We start from the raw sequence: 17,627 nt of genomic DNA on the forward strand, positions 1-17,627 counted from the left end.
CTAAATACTTTTTTTCCCCACTGTATATCTTTTTTAAGTATGCTAGAATTGCCTTTGCTGTGAACTAGGATATTTGTTTAATTGAATACATTTCATAGCCGTTACAAAACAAAGCCCAGTCGTCTGTAGGCTATGTGAGTGAGGAACAATTACAGAAACAATAGGATCAGGCCCTGATTCCTTCTACCCGAGGGGTTTCTTAGCCACGCCTCTACACACACACACACACACACACACACACATGCTTTTCATTCAACCGCAGTAAAATTGACATCATTTATTTGTCTTCCACACTGGACTGCGATAATGGGCCATGGACTATTACTCGAAAGTGTGTCAATATTCTTGTGTTGGAACATTAATAATGCGCAAAGGGGAATTTACTATGTTTTCAATTCATTTTGCACTCTCTTTTACAAGGACAACTTCTGAATTCTGAAAAAAGAAAGTAAGAGTTCCAATCAAATTGATTTTAAATAGGAAAGTTTCGATGTGTCTGTTGCAATGTTCTGTTTTGGGTTATTGAGTAATATAAATATAATTAACTATATTTGTGTTGAGTTGTGCTTAAAAAGAGTGGAACAATGTGAAGAATAACCATAGCAACCATGGAACACATCAACAAACGCGGCAAATTATCTACCTGAAGATGGCTACTATGTGGTAAAGTTGTATCCTGATTTGCTAGACTACTTTGTAGCTATCAATTTAACCGGTTGTAACACTGTAACATTGTAGCCTATCCTGCGTGCCTGCAATTGATCAGAAGTTATAGCGCAACTTGCAGTAGCCTAGCCTAGTGGTGGCGCACCGCCCAAGGGCAAGGAGTCGCCTTAATGCTGGCAGAAGTTTAGGCTAAGCAGAGCCTGGGCTTACTAGTTTATTTCATACTATCAAACTATACTTTTTAAAACAATAAAAGACGAACGTTTTTTTATTCCTATTCTCAACCTGTTCCTGGACTGATTGTTGTTATTGACTGACTGGATAATGGGCTCCATCAGTAAGCCCAGGGTAGGTGGTGGGGTGGTGCTGGTGCGGCGGGTGGTGAAGGCTCCGCCGGACAGCGACATGTTCCAGGCGGCCACCTCCGGGGACCGTGACTGGCTGCGCCTCAGCCTGAAGCGGGCGCTGTTCCCAACGCAGCTCGACAAACAGGTGAGTCAAGCACTGTGTTGGCGGCTTGAATCGATGTCAATTAAATAACTACATCTCTTGAAGTGCTAGTCATTTGTTTATATTCATGCATTCCAACATGTTATCTGTGGCTGTACTGACCTGCTGTGTGTCTGTGTCTGTCTGCACGTGTGCGTGTGCCTGTGTCCATCTGTCTGCACTTGTGTGCCTGTCTGTGTGCACTGTGCACTGTGCTGGCCTGCATACCTATATGTACACACACACCAGGGTCTGACGGTGCTCCACGTGGCCAGCCTACATGGGCAGTTGGAGTGTATGAAGCTGCTGTTGACATCCCAAGTGGTGGACATAAATGCCAGCTGCCCCCTGGGCCGCAGACCCATCCACATGGTCCTCACTGTCCAGAGCAGACCCCACTCCCATGCCTGCCTCACCTACCTACTGGAGCACGGAGCCCTGCCAAACGTGTACATAACCTTGGTCCATCATCTCTTGCTCTGACAACATTATCACAATGTCTATAATGAGAGTTACCTTTATAATGACGATGATGATGATGATAATGACATTGAAGATGAAGAAGGTGGTGATGATGTACTGTAAGAGCGTAATGTATTGGTTCATTTCCAGAGCCACTGACACAGGGTTGACGCCCCTCCACCTGGCTGCCACCGAGGGCCTGTGGGAGTGCACCGAGACTCTAGTGCAGGTGGGGGCAGACACTGGTGCACGAGACAACAGAGGACACACACCTCTAGACCTGGCACGCATCTGGTGCCACAGAAGGATTGCCAGGTGTGTGTGTGAGAGAGAGAGAAAGAAAGAGAGAAATAGAGGTATAGAGAGAGAGATGTGTGTGTTTGTTTGAAAGGTGTGATGTAGTAGTAGTAATAGGTTGTGTACTTACCAGGTAATACAGCCACTTCAGAGAGACATTCGTAGATCAGTTGAGGGACGAGTGGTGCCTTGGACTGGCGCCACCTATCAGAAGACAATGAGTTTACTCTGCTTACTCTTAACAGAAGTGACACTTAACTTGACTGTATGTGACTGACTGTGTGTGGCCAGGTTTCTGAAGGACTCTATGTGGCAGAGCGAGAAGAAGAGAGAGATGGAGAGACGCAGGGCGCTGCAGAACCTTCAGCAGGACCTGTTCAACATGCACAGGAGGGCCGAGAGCATAGAGAAGGTTTGTCTAGTCTACTGTGTGGAAGTCTACTGTGTGGAAAAACACAACGCAGTTATTATTACTGTTACTATTACAGATACTATGTTACTATTTTACTGATATGAAGTTACTCATGAGTTGCATAGATCTAACACTGTCAACAACGTTAAAAAGTCCAAACTTGAATTTAATAAAAAAGTAATGATTCCTTTTTTCCTAACGATTGTTACCTGTCTCTCCTCCGTGTCCATGTTTCCTTGGTGAACTCCCTCAGGTGGCGAGACAGAAGTTGATGGAAGAGAAGGTCACGGCGTGGGCCAATAAGAAAGGCCTCCCCCTCCTCTGGGCCCAGCCTAGGGCCACGTGGAACCAGGCTCACGCCCACTGCCTCTCCCCAGACCAGAGGCCTCCCAGCCAGGGGCCACAAACCCAGAGGACCAAGGCCTGCCACAGGCAGCGTCCAGGGGCCCCGCCTCGGGAGGCCTGGAACATCTCCCCCAACCCCTCCAAACCCCCGCCGGCCTCTGTCTCCCGGCCCCAGGGGGTGCGTCTGAGCAGCCAGCCCGAGAGGTCCCCTCCAGAGCCCGATCTGAGGCGCAGCGTGACCCTCTGCAGGGCCCATGGGGATGGACGTCCCCAGTACACTGCCAAGTGGGACGGGTCCCCCCAGTCGGTCCCTAACCTGCCCTGGGATGTCCTTCAGAGGGGGCTGTTCCCTGCTGCCTTCCCATCAAGGATCGCCTCGCCCAGCCACTTCCAGCCCAACCATGTGCTGGATCTGCCGCACCTCGGCTGCTCCCCAGGACCCAACACCTCTCCCTGGACAGAGGTGGCCATGCACCTGGCTGAGGAGCTGGAGCCTGGCCACTACTGACTGGATGGAGCGGGAGGTAGAAGCTGCCCCTAACCAATGATCCAGAGTCAGATCTCTTTCATCCCTCTAATGGTTAAGGCTAGAATGGCAGGTAGTGTAATCTGATCCTAGATCTGTGATTGGGGGCAACTTCTACCTTAAGAAGTGGTGAAGAGATCCACTTTCTCCCAGTCTTACTGTACTGTAATGGAGAGACACTGTACTGACTACTATGTCACAAAGCATCACAGGCTATTGGACAGTGGTGTTCTGCACAACATAACAGATTTTGCATATCAGGAGTATTATTATTATTATTAAAAGGTGTGATATTTGAGAAACATTACTGGTGGCATTAATACTGTATATTTACATTTACATTTACGTCATTTAGCAGACGCTCTTATCCAGAGCGACTTACAAATTCTCATCCAATAAAAATTGCCAGAGATTATGAAAGGCGCACAAGGATTGTTTAGCAATGTCAGAGCTAACACCGGAAAATGGTTACAAATGGGTATTGTATTTAGTATATGACTGTGTATGTTGTTGAATACAGGAGAAATAAGGACTACTCTGTAACTTTCCACTCTGGGCTTGTTATCCCAATTAAGTGCTTTTGTGTCTTTATAGGGCACCGTGATAACTCCTCTCCCCCCATACCCATGTCACACTGGCTATGCATAAGTGGAACAACAGCTGAGTTCACCAGTCTCCAGCTACTTTTCTGTGGTTGGAGCTCCTCGGTCTCCTGCGTGAAGGTAAGGGAGGGGTGCGTAGGGGGGGGGGTGACACAGGGGTGAGACCACAGTAACCTGGGTCACTTGTCACAAACGGGGGCCTGCTCTCTTGATGACACTCCCTCGGGGTCTAGACTAGGTCTGCAGGTGAGAGCTTGTCAAAAGAAGGTAGGGGGTGGAGATGGGAGCTGTGGTTTTGTCCGCTTACTTCGTCATCATAACACACTCACACTGTTCCTGAGAATCACTTCACACCCCAGCGATGGCATGTTCTGACCTCTGCTCAACCTTTTGCCTCCCCGCAACTGCTGCTAGCCCCAGAACCACATACACGTATAGTGAAAGGACAGAATCAATATAGAGTACCTTGCGAAAGCAGAGTCGTGTTCACTTCAGCAGTGGGAGAACATGTTTTGGAACGGAGAAGATACTAAACGTAAGTCCAATAAGAATGCTTCTTGTCTGTTACTTAGTGTTTACACAATTCATACCCAGTGAACACGTCCCAGGAAAGTAATTCCACATAACCGTTCACATATTGAGTCTCACACCATATTAACCGAAAGGTTGCTGGTTCGATTCCCTGAGACGACTAGATGAAAAATCTGTTGATGAGCCCATTTACATTTACGTCATTTAGCAGACACTCTTATCCAGAGCAACTTACAAATTGGTGCATTCACCTTATAGCCAGTGGGATAACCACTTTACAATATGTTTTTTTTTTGGGGTGGGGTGGGGTAAGGGGGGTAGAAGGATTACTTTATCCTATCCCAGGTATTCCTTAAAGAGGTGGGGTTTCAAGTGTCTCCGGAAGGTGGTGAGTGACTCCGCTGTCCTGGCGTCGTGAGGGAGCTTGTACCACATTTGGGGTGCCAGAGCAGCGAACAGTTTTGACTGGGCTGAGCGGGAACTGTGCTTCCGCAGAGGTAGGGGGGCCAGCAGGCCAGTGGATGAACGCCCATGAGCATGGCACTTAACCCTAATTGCTCCTGTAAGTCGCTCTGGATAAGAGCGTCTGCTAAATGACTTATACGTAAAATGTTAACTACCTCACGGCCAATCATTGATTGAGTCTTACAGTGGGGTCCGGAATTATTGGATCCCTTGATAAAGATGAGCAAAAAAAGTGTATAATAAAATCTCTTTCTCTGAGCAATTGTAACAAGTAAAATCAACCAAAAAATATAGGGGTCAAAATGATTGGATGCCCCGTTTTCAATACTCCAGCACCCTCCCCTTGCGAGGATAACGACACTGAGCCTTTTTCTAAAATGTTTTATGAGATTGGAGAACACATTGGGAGGGATCTTAGACCATTCCTCCATACATAATCTTTCCAGAACCTTGAGCAAAATTGCCCCATAACACCGTATGGATGAGGTACAGTTGAAGTCGGAAGTTTAAATACACCTTAGCCAAATACATTTAAACTCAGTTTTTCACAATTCCTGACATTTAATCCTAGTAAATATTCCCTGTTTTAGGTCAGTTAGGATCACCACTTTATTTTAAGAATGTGAAATGTCAGAATAGTAGAGAAAATGATTTCTTTTTTGAAAGCTTTTATTTCTTTCATCACATTCCCAGTGGGTCAGACGTTTACATACACTCAATTAGTATTTAGTAGCATTTCCTTTAAATTGTTTAACTTGGGTCAAACGTTTCGGGTAGCCTTCCACAAGCTTCCCACAATAAGTTGGGTAAATTTTGGCCCATTCCTCCTGACAGAGCTGATGTAACTGAGTCAGGTTTGTAGGCCTACTTGCTCGCACACACGCTTTTTCAGTTCTGCCCACAAACTTTCTATAGGATTGAGGTCAGGGCTTTGTGATGGCCACTCCAATACCTTGACTTTGTTGTCCTTAAGCCATTTTGCCACAACTTTGGAAGTATGCTTGGGGTCATTGTCCATTTGGAAGACCCATTTGCGACCAAGCTTTAACTTCCTGACTGATGTCTTGAGATGTTGCTTCAATATATCCACATAATGTGGTCCTGTGTAGCTCAATTGGTAGAGCATGGCGCTTGTAACGCCAGGGTAGTGGGTTCGATCCCCGGGACCACCCATATGTAAAAATGTATGCACACATGACTGTAAGTCGCTTTGGATAAGAGCGTCTGCTAAATGGCATATTATTATATAATTTTCCTTCCTCATGATGCCATCTATTTTGTGAAGTTCACCAGTCCCTCCTGCAGCAAAGCACCCCAACAGCATGATGCAGCCACCCCCGTGCTTCACGGTTGGGATGGCGTTCTTCGGCTTGCAAGAGACCCCCTTTTTCCTCCAAACATAACGATGGTCATTATGGCCAAACAGTTCTATTTTTGTTTTATCAGACCAGAGGACATTTCTCCAAAAAGTACGATCTGTGTCCCCATGTGCAGTTGCAAACCGTAGTCTGGCTCTTTTATGGCGGTTTTGGAGCAGTGGCTTCTTCCTTGCTGAGCGGCCTTTCAGTTTATGTCGATATAGGACTTGTTTGACTGTGGATTTAGATACTTTTGTACCCGTTTCCTCCAGTATGTTCACAAGGTCCTTTGCTGTTGTTCTAGGATTGATTTCCACTTTTCGCACCAAAGTACGTTCATCTCTAGGAGACAGAACGTATCTCCTTCCTGAGCGGTATGATGGTTGCTTGGTCCCATGTTGTTTATACTTGCGTACTATTGTTTGTACAGATGAACGTGGTACCTTCAGGCGTTTGGAAATTGCTCCCAAGGATGAACCAGACTTGTGGAGGTCTACAATTTCTTTTCTCAGGTCTTGGCTGATTACTTTTGATTTTCCCATGATGTCAAGGAAAGAGGCACTGAGTTTGAAGGTAGGCCTTGAAATACATCCACAGGTACACCTCCAATTGACTCAAATGATGTCAATTAGCCTATCAGAAGCTTCTAAAGCCATGATATCATTCTCTGGAATTTTCCAAGCTGTTTAAAGGCACAGTCAACTTAGTGTATGTAAACTTCTGACCCACTGGAATTGTGATACAGTGAATTATAAGTGAAATAATCTGTCTGTAAACAATTGCTGGAAAAATGGTGTCATGCACAAAATAGATGTCCTAACCGACTTGCCAAAACTATAGTGTGTTAACAAGAAACTTGTGGAGTGGTTGAAAAACGAGTTTTAATGACTCCAACCTAAGTGTGTGTAAACTTCTGACTTCAACTGTATGTTCTGCATATGCATTGTTCTTTCGAAGGCCAAACCCACCGCTGGTGTGCGTTCCCAAAGAGCTCTATTTTCATGTCATATGACCATAGCACCAGTTCAAATTCAGGTGCCAATGCCATTTAGCATACTCCAGGCGTTGCTATGGTCAAATGACATGAAAATAGAGCTTTTTGGCCAGGCACACCAATGGTGTTTGGCCTTCGAAAGAACAATGCATATACAGAAAATACCTAATTCCTACTGTAAAATATAGTGGTGGATCTTTGATGTTATGGGGCTATTTCCACTGGTCCTGGGGCCCTTGTTAATGTTAATGTTAATAACATCATACATTTGACCAAGTACCAGGACATTTTAGACAAAATCCTGGTTGCCTCTGCTAGGAGGCTGAAACTTGGCCGCAAGTTAATCTTCCAGCAAGGCAACAACCGCAAGCACACATCAAAATCCACAAAGAATATGTTAATTGACCACAAAATCAGTCTTTTGCAACGGCCATCTCAGTCGCCGGACTTGCACCCCATTGAAAACCTGTGGTTTGAATTGAAGAGGGTAGTCCTTAAGTGCCGACGAAAGAGATCCAAGGATCTGGAAAGATTCTGTATAGAGGAATGGTCTAAGATCCCTCCCAATGTGTTCTCCAATCGCATAAAACATTTAGAAAACGTCTGCGTCATTATCCTCGCAAAGGGGAGGGTGCTGGAATATTGAAAACAGGGCATCCAATATATATATTGTTTATGTGTTACTTGTCAAACAATCTCTCTGAGCAACTGTATTAGTATAAATATACTGTATATTTGTAATTTAGCTCAGTATTTGTATTTTTTACTTTTTTTTTGTTGCTCATCTTTATCAAGGGATCCAATAATTCCATACCCCACAGTATACCATTTATCTTCCACACAGCCAATCAGTGATGAGTCTCACACCATATAACTGCCTCTTTAATAGCATTGCTAAACATCACTTTAGCAGTTTCTCTCTCCAAACAGTCCCCGATTCACCCATAACAAGCCTACAAAAACGATCTTATCACAGATTCATAAGTATTTGTGGGCATGTTAGTTTGTTTCCTGTTTTTCATCAATTGACATACAAAAAAATCACTTATTGTATTATTTAAGCTTTCTTTTTCTTCTTTTAAACGGTTCAAGATAATGAGCAGTTTGAGAACCATTGCGTCGTTGATGATTGATGAACAGTAAAGATGTACACAAAAAAAACTCATTTGTTCCTATGCGGCCACGTACAAACATTGGCTTAGTAGGCAAACCCATACTAGTAGGGAGTTAGCGACCCAGCACACAACACAAGGGCTGCTTCCCAAAATGGTACCCTATTCCCTTCATAGGGCACTACTTTTGACCAGGGCCCATGGGACAAAGGTCAAAAGTTGTGCACCATGTAGGGAATAGGGCGCCCTTTGGGACGCAAACAAGTGATCCCGTCTGGCCTCGTTTCACGCTAACCCTGTTCCCCTCTCCAACCTGCCCTCCACCTGGCTCGTATTCATTAGGCACCAAACAGAAGAAAACTGACTAAAAAAAAAAGTTCAGAAAACTGAACTTGTCCAATAAGAAACGCTTGTTTTAGTTTTCTGTTGAAAAACATTTTGCTACGGTGTGCACTAATGAATACGGCCCAAATGTATCATACCAACACGTAGTTTAATTAACAAACCTTTAAAAAAACAGAATAGTCTGATGCAGAAGAGAGCCTATGGAGGCACCTACTGCAGCTGTAGAACAGGAGCCAGAGAGGCCTTCAGTTCATTGTTGGCAGTCACCATCATCACAGACAGACATGGATACCCTATTCCCTATATAGTGCACTATATAGGCAATAGAGCGCCATTTCAGACGCAGACAGAGCTAGAGAGAGAGAATGAGAGATGTACAAGTCCTGTAAACACACTGCTGCTAGTCCGTAGCAATAACGGGAAGCTCTCGTCTGCTCTGCTATGATGAGCTCTTCTTCCTCCTCTCCTTTAGTCCCTTCCCAAATCTACCCTTGTACCCCTACCAACCCACCCAGACCACGACCCCCCCCGGTAGAGCCTCAGTACATCTTCTGTCGACTAGGCAACACTGCCTCCTTGAGGAAAGAGAAGATGAGCAGGATGCCGGACCTCTTGCCCCTCTTGCCCTTGGTGAAGTAATTTGAGACCACGTCATCTGGAGAAAAAAAAGGAAGGAGAGAAGAAAAATAAAGTTTAAATATGTTTAATTTATCTAGCCAGGTAAGTTGTTGAGAAAGAGTTACATTATCTTTAGTAAAATAACCTGGTTGGCCTAGAGTTGAACAACTGGGGGGGATATGATATCTGAACGTGCTATATCTGGGTGGGGTCCAGAAGGGAGAAGAAAAAATGAAACTGAACTCGTTTTTATTAAACGCTTATTTCCCTGGCAAACGTTTTCTGTTGTCATCAAGTGTGTGCCCTACTGAACAGGACCAAGTATTCGTATCATAAGGCTCTGGGTGCCATTTCAGACTTAGCCCTAAGAGCTCACCTCCTTGCTGCATGGTGGACGGAAGCACGTTCTCCCCCGCCGAGAGAGACACGAAGAACGAGAAGGGGATGATCCACAGACAGATGGTGAAGTACGCCAGGACCTTCAGGGAGAAGAGTTATGTTGTTGAGGAGAGAGGAGATACGGCGTTGAGGAGAGATGGAGTTGAGGAGAGAGGAGATACGGAGTTGAGGAGAGAGGAGAGACGGAGTTGAGGAGAGAAGAGATACAGAGTTGAGGAGAGAAGAGATACAGAGTTGAGGAGAGAAGAGATACGGAGTTGAGGAGAGAAGAGATACGGAGTTGAGGAGAGAAGAGATATGGAGTTGAGGAGAGAGGAGCTACAGGGGTTACAGGCCAGGGCCTTAGAGCTTACGACTAGGGCTAAGAGTTGTCCCTGACCATAGCAGAATATATAGCCTATAACTACTAGGTCCTAATCAGCAGACAGTTGTTCTGTAAACACCAGCCCGAGAGGCTTGTATGAAGTCAAAACAAAAAGCAGTGACTGTCACCTGCTACAGAATCACGGTGTTTAGAGAATACAATAATAATCAGCGAGTCCTCGGTCTTTGAATTTTAACTTTATTCAGTTAAAATATTCCCATTACACATAGCAACGGTCTTTGCCCTTGGTGAGGTATTTGCAGGGTTGGGGAGTAACTGATAAAAAAAAAAAAAAACGGTCTTCTTATGATGGGGAAAGTAATCAAAAAGTAACTGCAAGTAATCTGATTACGTTACTGAGTTTGGGTAATCCATAAATGATGTTACTGATCACAATTTGACAGGTAAATAGTAACTGTAATAGATTACATTTAGAACGTAACATACCCAACCCTGAGTATTTGAGCCATCACTCATACAGTTCCATTATGTCATTTGCTAAGTAAATAAATTATTATGTACCCTGCAATACTTTGCTCATAAGAGCTCAGGCGTGATCAACACAGATTAGGCTTATCTCAGAGGTGGGTGACTGTGTGTCCCAGACTTACCTCTGAGAAGGGGTAATACTCTTCTGCAAAGTACTGGAAAGCCATGTAGTGATTCAACACCACCAACACTGAGGGAAGGAGGGAGAGAGGGAGAAGGGGAGAGAAAGACAAAGAGATGCAGGAGGGATAAATACAATATGTTAAACATTTATATCTCGAAAACCTATCACTACTATACACTTGTTCATGCCTCAGCAGCTGCCTGCCTCTGATGCTCACCACAGGAGAGGATGAAGTTGGGTGAGCTCAGCAGTATGTAAGGGAAAGTCTGCAGGAGGCCAAAGTACACCAGGTTGGTGAAGAGACCACAGCCCATCATCAGCCATGGGAAGCCCTCAAACAGGTACAGCCCCGTCAGTACACCTGTAGAGAACTTACAGTACACAGAGCAGGGGCGTTATTAGCACTACTCCCCTCTGCAACATAGGATGCATCTGAAACGCCACCCTATTCACCATACAGTGCAATATTTTTGTTCAGGGCCGACAGGGCTCTGGACGAAGGTAGTGCACATTTTGGACTCAGCCTGGGACATATGGGAATAGTAGGTCACCTAACACAAGTAATAAGGGGAGAAGGGGAGAGTTGTACAGAAGAGATGGAAGTACAAGTAGATGACAAGGATATTTAGACTGTAAGACTGATCAGCTCCTGTAGAGAGGTAGTTCTTTGAATTCTTACACTGTAGGCCAAAGTGTTCAAGGAAATTAAAATCGGTCACTGTGTTAGATATCATCCAAGAGAAACTACTCACCAGTATCATGTACTTTATTATTCGACTAGTGGCAACTGTGTATTCTTCTATTAGTTCTGCCAAATAATACAGGCCAGCAGCTGGGGGAGGAGGAGAGACGTACTAATAAATACATAAAAAACAAACAAAATGCATTTACCAGCTTGTCCATAGACTGCACTGTAACATACAAGGGATGAGATCGATTGATGAATAAGTAAACAACATTCACGGCAGTAAACACACACACAACCCAAAATAACGCTTGAAGAACTGAAGGTAGCCTAGATAGAATCAGCCATTTACTAACATGCTTCCAGAAAAGGCTACTTGAGGCAAAGGCACTAAAACAAGTCAGAACAATTACATCAAAGAGAAGGGGGTGAGAGCACACATACAAACACACACAGTAACAATCTGCATCTCGTCACGCAAGGCAATGTACTCCATGCCCGCCCGGCCTTCTACACACATACGGTGAGGAAATGCGGACAGAGCGCCGTGCACTTTTGAACCCTATGCTCAAGTGCCGGTAGAACTCCTAGCGAGGCATGACAGGCAGACATTTCTCTTTTTTATATTTTGATTCCGCGTCGGACAGCTCCCCCTCTTAGTTTTACCGCCCCACTGCCTGCAGTGCAAACTCACTGTGTGAACATGAGATTCATGAGCTGTTTTGACACATATTTGCAGTAAATCCACATGGACTATCTTAATTGACTGGTTATTACATTATTCCTGATGACAGTTGCTAAAATAGACGACGTCATAATAAGTAATAGCTGTCCAATCAAATTGGATTTTAGGATCAAACTAAATAGCCTATGTGACAAAAGTAGGTTCACTCACTATCACTTTCAAACTAGTATTATCATCTAAGTTTACAGATGAACATTTATTTAGTACAGCAAAAATATATAATTTTTCAATCCATCTGCACAGCTAAACCTACTAGCCTAGAAGACTGATTTTAAACAAGGGCATATGCCAGCCATATCCCATAAGTTATTACAAGCCTGTTAAAGTCAGTTAAAAAGGTAAATCAGTTTTTTGCATTTGTGAAATTATTTCGATGTGATATGAAAGTAGAGGGATTTACGTTTCTAGAACCGTACCGCAAATGAGAATAGATTCACATTTAGATGGAGTATTTGGCCATTTTTGGCTTCCAGAGCCAATTCGCCTTTAAACAGAACATCGGTCCTTGGAATCAGAGTGAGCGTGCCCAATTTGACTGGAGCGCGGAGCGATATTCCCAAAGGCTGGAGCGTCGGCCTTGTTGGCCGCTCTAATTTCGCTCACTTCACGAGCTCAGGGCATGCCTGGCCCAGCATGCATTTGTAGTCTACTTGTGTGCTGCTATAGACCCTTGCTTTAGCTACTGTCATGGAGTTCGCTAAATATTTTCATAAAGAAACTGGTAAAACATACAGGTGCAAAATCAAGGTGACTTACAAAGATGAGGACCAAGAGCAAGAGAGGGAGTGCAGTAATGTAGTGTCCACAACTAAATAATCATTGTGGAATCTGAAAAGACATATCCCGAAAGCATAATGGTTCAGACCCCTTGAGTTTTTCCACATTTTGTTACGGTACAGCCTTATTCTAAAATGGATATTTATTTTTTTACCCCCTCATCAATCTACACACAATACCTCATAATGACAAAGCACAATCGATCAGTTCGATCAGGTTCAAGTCCGGGCTCTGGCTGGGCCACTCAAGGACATTCAGAGACTTGTGCTGAAGCCACTCCTGCGTTGTCTTGGCTGTGTGCTTAGGGTCATTGTCCTGTTGGAAGGTGAACCTTCGCCCCAGTCTGAGGTCCTGAGCACTCTGGGACAGGTTTTCATCAAGAATCTCAATGTATGCTCCGTTCATCTTTCCCTCGATCCTGTCTAGTCTCCCAGTCCCTGCCACTGAAAAACAACCCCACAACATGATGCTGTCACCACCATGCTTCACTGTAGAGATGGTGCCAGGTTTCCTCCAGATGTGATGCTTGGCAATCAGGCCAAAGAGTTCAATCTTGGTTTCATCAGACCAGAGAATCTTGCTTCTCATGGTCTGAGAGTCCTTTAGGCAAACTCCAAGCGGGCTGTCATGTGCCTTTTACTGAGGAGTAGCTTCCATCTGGCCACTCTACCATAAAGGCCTGATTGGTGGAGTGCTGCAGAGATGGTTGTCCTTTTGGAAGGTTCTCACATCTCCACAGAGGAACTCTGGAGCGCTGTCAGCGTGACCATCAGGTTCTTGGTCACCTCCCTGACCAAGGCCCTTCTCCCCCGATTGCTCAGTTTGGCCGGGAGGCCAGCTCTAGGAAGAGTCTTAGTGGTTCCAAACTTCTTCCATTTAAGGTTCTTGGGGACCTTCAAGGCTGCAGAAATGTTTTGGTACCCTTCCCCAGATCTGTGCCTCAGCACAATCCTGTCTCGGCGCTCTATGGACAATTCCTTCGACCTCATGGCTTGGTTTTTGCTCTGACATGCACTGTCAACTGTGGGACCTTATATAGACAAGTGTGTGCCTTTCCAAATCATGCCCAATCAATAGAATTTACCACAGGTGGACTCCAATCATTGTAGAAACATTTCAAGGATGATCAATGGAAACAGGATGCACCTGAGCTCAATTTCGAGTCTCATAGCAATGGGTCTGAATAATTATGTAAATAAGTTTGTTTTTTTTGCAAACATTTCTAAAAACCTGTTTTCACTTAGTCTTTATTGGATATTGTGTGTAGATTGATGATTTTTATTTATTTAATCCATTTTAGAATTAGGCTGTAACGTAACAAAATGTGAAAAAAGGTAAGGGGTCTCAACACTTTCCGAATGCACTGTATATGCTGTTTAATACGACATGTAGCCTATTTGAAATGATGAGCGCTTCTTACATTAATCTTTTCACGTCTTAAAATACTTTTCATTCAAATAATATGGTTTGGTTTCAATACTTAAACGAAATAGTAGGTCCAGGTAGTCACAGAAATAGATGGGTGTTTGTTAAATTGTGATTTTAATGAATGGAGCGAAATCGGAGCGTGTGCAAGCGTGATTTCCGACTGCTCAACTCCGCTCACATACTCTGCTTGGAATTTAGGATTAACGTTAGGGCAACAGTTGAACAGTTACATGCCAGACATTCCTATCCAACTATTGCGTAATATTATTGGCTTTACAATAACGTTATTTTGCAAATAGCGGTGTTGTGGTAGAAGATACTCGCTAACTAGTTAGTTACTAGTAGCCCCTTGCGCAACAACATGGACCAGCAATAGGTAGTTAACATTAGGTAAACTTTGTCACCAGTTGCATGAAACGCCGCAGGATTACTGTAGTGATTACCGTTATTAACTTTACAATTCAAAATAAGTGACGTTAGATTTGCTTAACTCTCTCGATTGGATTGTGAATCACAACTAACGTTAGCTAGCTAACTAACTAACCTTAGTTACCCAGTTGGCTGTTAGCTCACTAGCTGTAGCTAACTATGGGAATTTGCCACACTACGTTATGTGCATAGCATTGTTAGCTAGTTAACTAAATTAACTCAAACTATTATCCTAGTTAGCAAGTCAGTAGAGTAAAGTTTATTCTGCCACATTGTTGATTATTTGTCATTTTGCTTGCACCCGAGCCGAGGCCGAATTGACATGAATCGATAGGTGGAGTGGGAAAGAAGGGGCTGTGGCGATGCTAACTAGCTAGCTACTGTAGCTAACAACTTCAAAAAGTAAACTCACCAATTGCTAGTGTGATGAAAGATATTTGTATCACCAACGACAGCCAACTTAGTAAATAAATAAACCACATCTCGTTTCATGTAAAACAACACACATACATATGAAAAAACAAACTAAAGTGACAGTAAGTGCTATATTACGCTATGAAATAATTTAGCTAACTGGTGGTTGGTCAAAGTTCCTCCCACTGGCAGTCGGACGTTGAGGAAAGCACGGCAAGAGCAACAGTCTCCAGGATCCAGTGTGCCCCTGTGACTACAGCGACAGTTCTGGTCGGAGGAACTCCAGCACATTTGGGCAAAGAGAGACACAGAGGGGCTGCCTGCGCTCTGTCGTTTAGGGCTAGAGCTGGAATAAATTATCAGAAATGCATGTGCTGTAATTATCTGTTGGTCTTCGATGCATGCTGTAAATGATGAAATCATAGTAGTAGAAATATAGTAGAATTAATAGGCTACTTTATTTCTATTAATTTCATTACACACACAAAGAGGGAGGCACACCTACACAGAGAGGTGTAGCAACATTATTTAAAAAACCTACACCTTTGAGATTGTGGGGCAAAAAATAAATGAATAATATATGCTGAAAGTGAAAAGCAGACCTTTCTAGTAAAGGAGCTAAATTTAATAAATATATAATGAGAGAACAGCGTGCAGCAGACACTAAAATGGTGTCCGAGTTAAAGTGTGAAAGTAATCCCCCCCTTTTCAAATGCTTTTAACAAAGAGCAGGGTTGTGTGGAAGTGTGAACTCAAGAAGGTGCCATCCATCCAGCCTCCATTTCAGACACTTTCAGAAGCTGGAGGACCTTTAAGATCACCTGAGTGCTCTTAGCTCGACAACACCTTGGCAACGCAAGTATATGAAGTGCCTAAATGGCTGCCAACTCCATTCCTCTGTTGTGTGAGCTAACTAAGGCGCTAGGTCTCCAGCTACAAGGAGGTCCAGAGCGCAGAATGAGAGGAAAGGTAGCTTTCCACTCTTCAAAAGAAACAGTAGAAATCATTTGGTGGTGGTATATGTATTTTTCATTCACTGGTACTGTATGTGTGCTTTCCATTTGCAAATGGCAACTGAGGCGTGATGTGAATAAAATATTGTATTATTTCCTCTTTGAAGTATTTTTTACATAGCTGAAGCATGGCAGGTATTAGAGTGAAGTGACCCCTATACAAAAATACACAAATATTCAGAGCATCAGGACAATTATGCACCAAGAATTCCACGATAAAGCATCAATGCAGAATCATATTCTTCACTCTCTTTGCTGTTCTCGTTGCAACGTTGAATGTGAATGAGATAAATTAATGGATGGTTTATTCAAAAAGGGGCAAATTGCCATTCAAGTATTTCTCACACCCAGCATAAGTAGAATATCCTTGTCCATTTGTACTGCCACAGAAATGTATTTGTTATTGGCTTACTACCCTTAACCCAGTGTTTCTTAATCCTGGATTTGGTGGCCCAAAGGGGTCCAAATTATTTTTGTTTCCCTAGCACTGCATAGCAGATTCAAATGATCAACTCATCATCAAGCTTTGATTATTTGAATCAGGAGTATACTGCTATGGCAAAAACAAAAATGTGCACCCCTTTGGGTCCCCAGGACCAGGATTAAGGTTAAGCCTTAACCCAAGCCACTCACATTTGAGTTATTATTACAGGTAAAGGTTCTCCAATAGAACATATGTATACCATAGACATGTATACATTAAAATAGCCATTATAATATACAGTATATCTGTATGATTGTGGTCCAGCAGTGTTTCCCAATCCTCTCCTTGAGTAACCCCAGCCAGTCCATATTGATATATTCCAGAACTAGCACCACTGATTTAACTAATGAGGGGCTGATGATTAGGTGAATCAGCTGTGCTAGTTCTGGACTACATCAAATATGTGGACTGGCTGGGGCTACTCAAGGAGACGTTTGGGAAACACTGTGGTACAGTATCCCAACACTAGTCATCCCTTTTCCCAACTCTCAGATGTCCTCCTGGCAGATGATCCGTTCTGATGCTCTGATACGGGAGTTCCTCTTCTCTCTGTTTTGCTGGAGCCTCCGGAGCACAGGGGTGCTGTCCTGCCCAGGGAAGTGCTCCTGCTGCTGGGCCGCCGTGCTGGGGGCCTGGGGGCAAGACATATGGTATATAAGCCATTTTTTATATTTTAAAAATGCTAAATATTGTAGGTAAGTGAAAAACATCACTATGGCTGCGTTTAGACAGGGAGCCCAATTCTAATATTTTTTCCACTAATTGGTCTTTTGACCAATCACATCAGATCTTTTTACATCAGATCTTTTTCAGAGTTGATCTGATTGGTCAAATGACCAATGAGTGAAAAAAAATATCAAAATTGGACTGCTTGTCTAAATGTAGCCTGGGTGGGCTAATGATGTGCCCTTCTGGTCCCTCGTTTGTTTTCATCTGTATCAATCTTTCTCTTTAACCAACTTTGACCTCAAACCATTTCAAGCCATTCAAGACCAGTCCATCTTTTAATGTAGTACCATCAATTTAGTGCCTGTGGACAAAACAATAACCAGAA

The 17,627-nt window shown here is 43.7% G+C and overlaps 3 protein-coding genes across 3 annotated transcripts in view; 1 reads left to right on the forward strand and 2 right to left on the reverse strand.

Annotated features, from left to right (window-relative positions):
• The first annotated feature begins 265 nt into the window (after positions 1–265).
• ankrd53 (ankyrin repeat domain 53) lies at positions 266–3,524 on the forward strand. Its single transcript, XM_041884738.2, has 6 exons — positions 266–663; positions 1,005–1,158; positions 1,405–1,604; positions 1,768–1,932; positions 2,206–2,326; positions 2,580–3,524. The coding sequence occupies exons 1-6, from the start codon at positions 650–652 to the stop codon at positions 3,177–3,179; spliced, it is 1,254 nt and encodes a 417-aa protein (XP_041740672.2). The 5' UTR covers positions 266–649; the 3' UTR covers positions 3,180–3,524.
• A 5,608-nt stretch (positions 3,525–9,132) lies between these two features.
• tex261 (testis expressed 261) lies at positions 9,133–15,278 on the reverse strand. The gene is made up of 6 exons (XM_041884741.2): positions 15,075–15,278; positions 11,351–11,430; positions 10,816–10,969; positions 10,597–10,664; positions 9,599–9,701; positions 9,133–9,259 (listed from the first exon to the last, which is right to left on the reverse strand). Exons 1-6 carry the CDS (start codon positions 15,142–15,144, stop codon positions 9,144–9,146), a joined length of 591 nt encoding a protein of 196 aa, XP_041740675.2. The 5' UTR covers positions 15,145–15,278; the 3' UTR covers positions 9,133–9,143.
• A 298-nt stretch (positions 15,279–15,576) lies between these two features.
• LOC121572720 overlaps positions 15,577–17,627 on the reverse strand; it is a 37,788-nt gene continuing 35,737 nt past the window's right edge. Inside the window, exon 12 of the mRNA XM_045222229.1 lies at positions 15,577–17,205. The gene's annotated coding sequence lies outside the window, so the exon portion shown is untranslated. The remainder of the gene's footprint in view (positions 17,206–17,627) is intronic.

Source organism: Coregonus clupeaformis, chromosome 8 (assembly GCF_020615455.1).
Source record: "Coregonus clupeaformis isolate EN_2021a chromosome 8, ASM2061545v1, whole genome shotgun sequence".
NCBI lineage: Eukaryota > Metazoa > Chordata > Actinopteri > Salmoniformes > Salmonidae > Coregonus > Coregonus clupeaformis.

Bases quoted from the DNA above. Each gene is read 5' to 3' on its own strand.
- ankrd53 (XM_041884738.2), top strand. The intron at 1,159-1,404 runs GTGAGTCAAGCA...CACACACACCAG, and splicing joins CAACGCAGCTCGACAAACAG to GGTCTGACGGTGCTCCACGT. The intron at 1,933-2,205 runs GTGTGTGTGTGA...GTGTGTGGCCAG, and splicing joins TGCCACAGAAGGATTGCCAG to GTTTCTGAAGGACTCTATGT.
- tex261 (XM_041884741.2), bottom strand. From the start codon at position 15,144: ATGTGGTTTATTTATTTACTAAGTTGGCTGTCGTTGGTGATACAAATA. The intron at 10,970-11,350 runs GTGAGTAGTTTC...GTGTACTGTAAG, and splicing joins TAATAAAGTACATGATACTG to TTCTCTACAGGTGTACTGAC. The intron at 9,702-10,596 runs GTAAGTCTGGGA...TTCTCCCTGAAG, and splicing joins AGTATTACCCCTTCTCAGAG to GTCCTGGCGTACTTCACCAT.